The 898-nt window shown below is 33.4% G+C and overlaps 1 protein-coding gene across 1 annotated transcript in view; it reads left to right on the top strand.

Annotated features, from left to right (window-relative positions):
• The window catches only part of LOC107618841 (coiled-coil domain-containing protein 130), a 3,330-nt gene continuing 2,584 nt past the window's right edge, over window positions 153–898 (top strand). The window contains exon 1 of the mRNA XM_016321015.2: window positions 153–374. Coding sequence (XP_016176501.1) covers window positions 372–374 — 3 coding nt within the window. The 5' untranslated portion in view covers window positions 153–371. The remainder of the gene's footprint in view (window positions 375–898) is intronic.

The following is an 898-nucleotide window of genomic DNA, read 5'->3' as shown; positions in this document are numbered from 1 at the left end:
GACCCAACCCAAATATAAAATACACGTAAGTCATTTATATATTTTGGTCATTTCAATATTGGTATATTTTTTTTCTGGGTTTCGATCCGATATTTATTATTTAATACCTACAAAAAAAAAATCTAAAACTTAGCCCAAAAAAAATAGTTAACCTAATTGACAGCTTATCTTTTTAATCCAAACCTTTCCTACATTAAATCAACCTGTCGAGACCCAACTAAATCCCTAACCACGCGTTACCCTTTACCCTCTTCCCTTTATCAAACACCCATACACATCTTCGTAGAACATCGTCGCCATTCTCAACCGCAAACTGTGACAATACGACTGAAGCTGAGAATTTTGAAGGACAGTAAATCAAATAAATCAAAATGGTGAGACTCTTTATATACATATATATAGTTTTATTTTTATTGCATGATGTCAATTAGGGTTTCCGTTTAGTATTGGCGTGCGTCTTTGATTTTTCCTGTTTTATTTCTCTTTGTTGTATTGTTCAGTTTAATCGCGATCGTAACTTATGAATATGAACCCTATTGGTGTTTGATTTTGTTATTGTTGCTTTGGATTGTTTAATTATGCTGTAATGAGCTCGGGGAAATCGTGAAAATTCGTATTGGCCTTTCTGATGATAGGAAGAAATTTAACGGGATTTCTTTTTTAGGGTTAAAAGCTGTGTGTTATAGGAAGAATCGATAGAACACCGACTTAAGAATATGGAATCGAAAGTAAATCTAGGGTGAAAGCTTGGTATTTGATGGCTTTTGTTGGAGTACTTGTCCAACTTCTATTATGTAAAGTTTTAACTGTGAGGTTGATTACAGTTCTTTGTATTTTGAAAACTATGCAAGCCATACTCTTGGTGGAACTGTGCCATTCTGATAGATTTTGATTCTTT

This window comes from Arachis ipaensis, chromosome B09, assembly GCF_000816755.2.
Source record: "Arachis ipaensis cultivar K30076 chromosome B09, Araip1.1, whole genome shotgun sequence".
Taxonomy (NCBI): Eukaryota; Viridiplantae; Streptophyta; class Magnoliopsida; order Fabales; family Fabaceae; genus Arachis; species Arachis ipaensis.
Note: the sequence above shows the minus strand (reverse complement) of the source record. Positions and strands in the feature narration are given on the sequence as shown.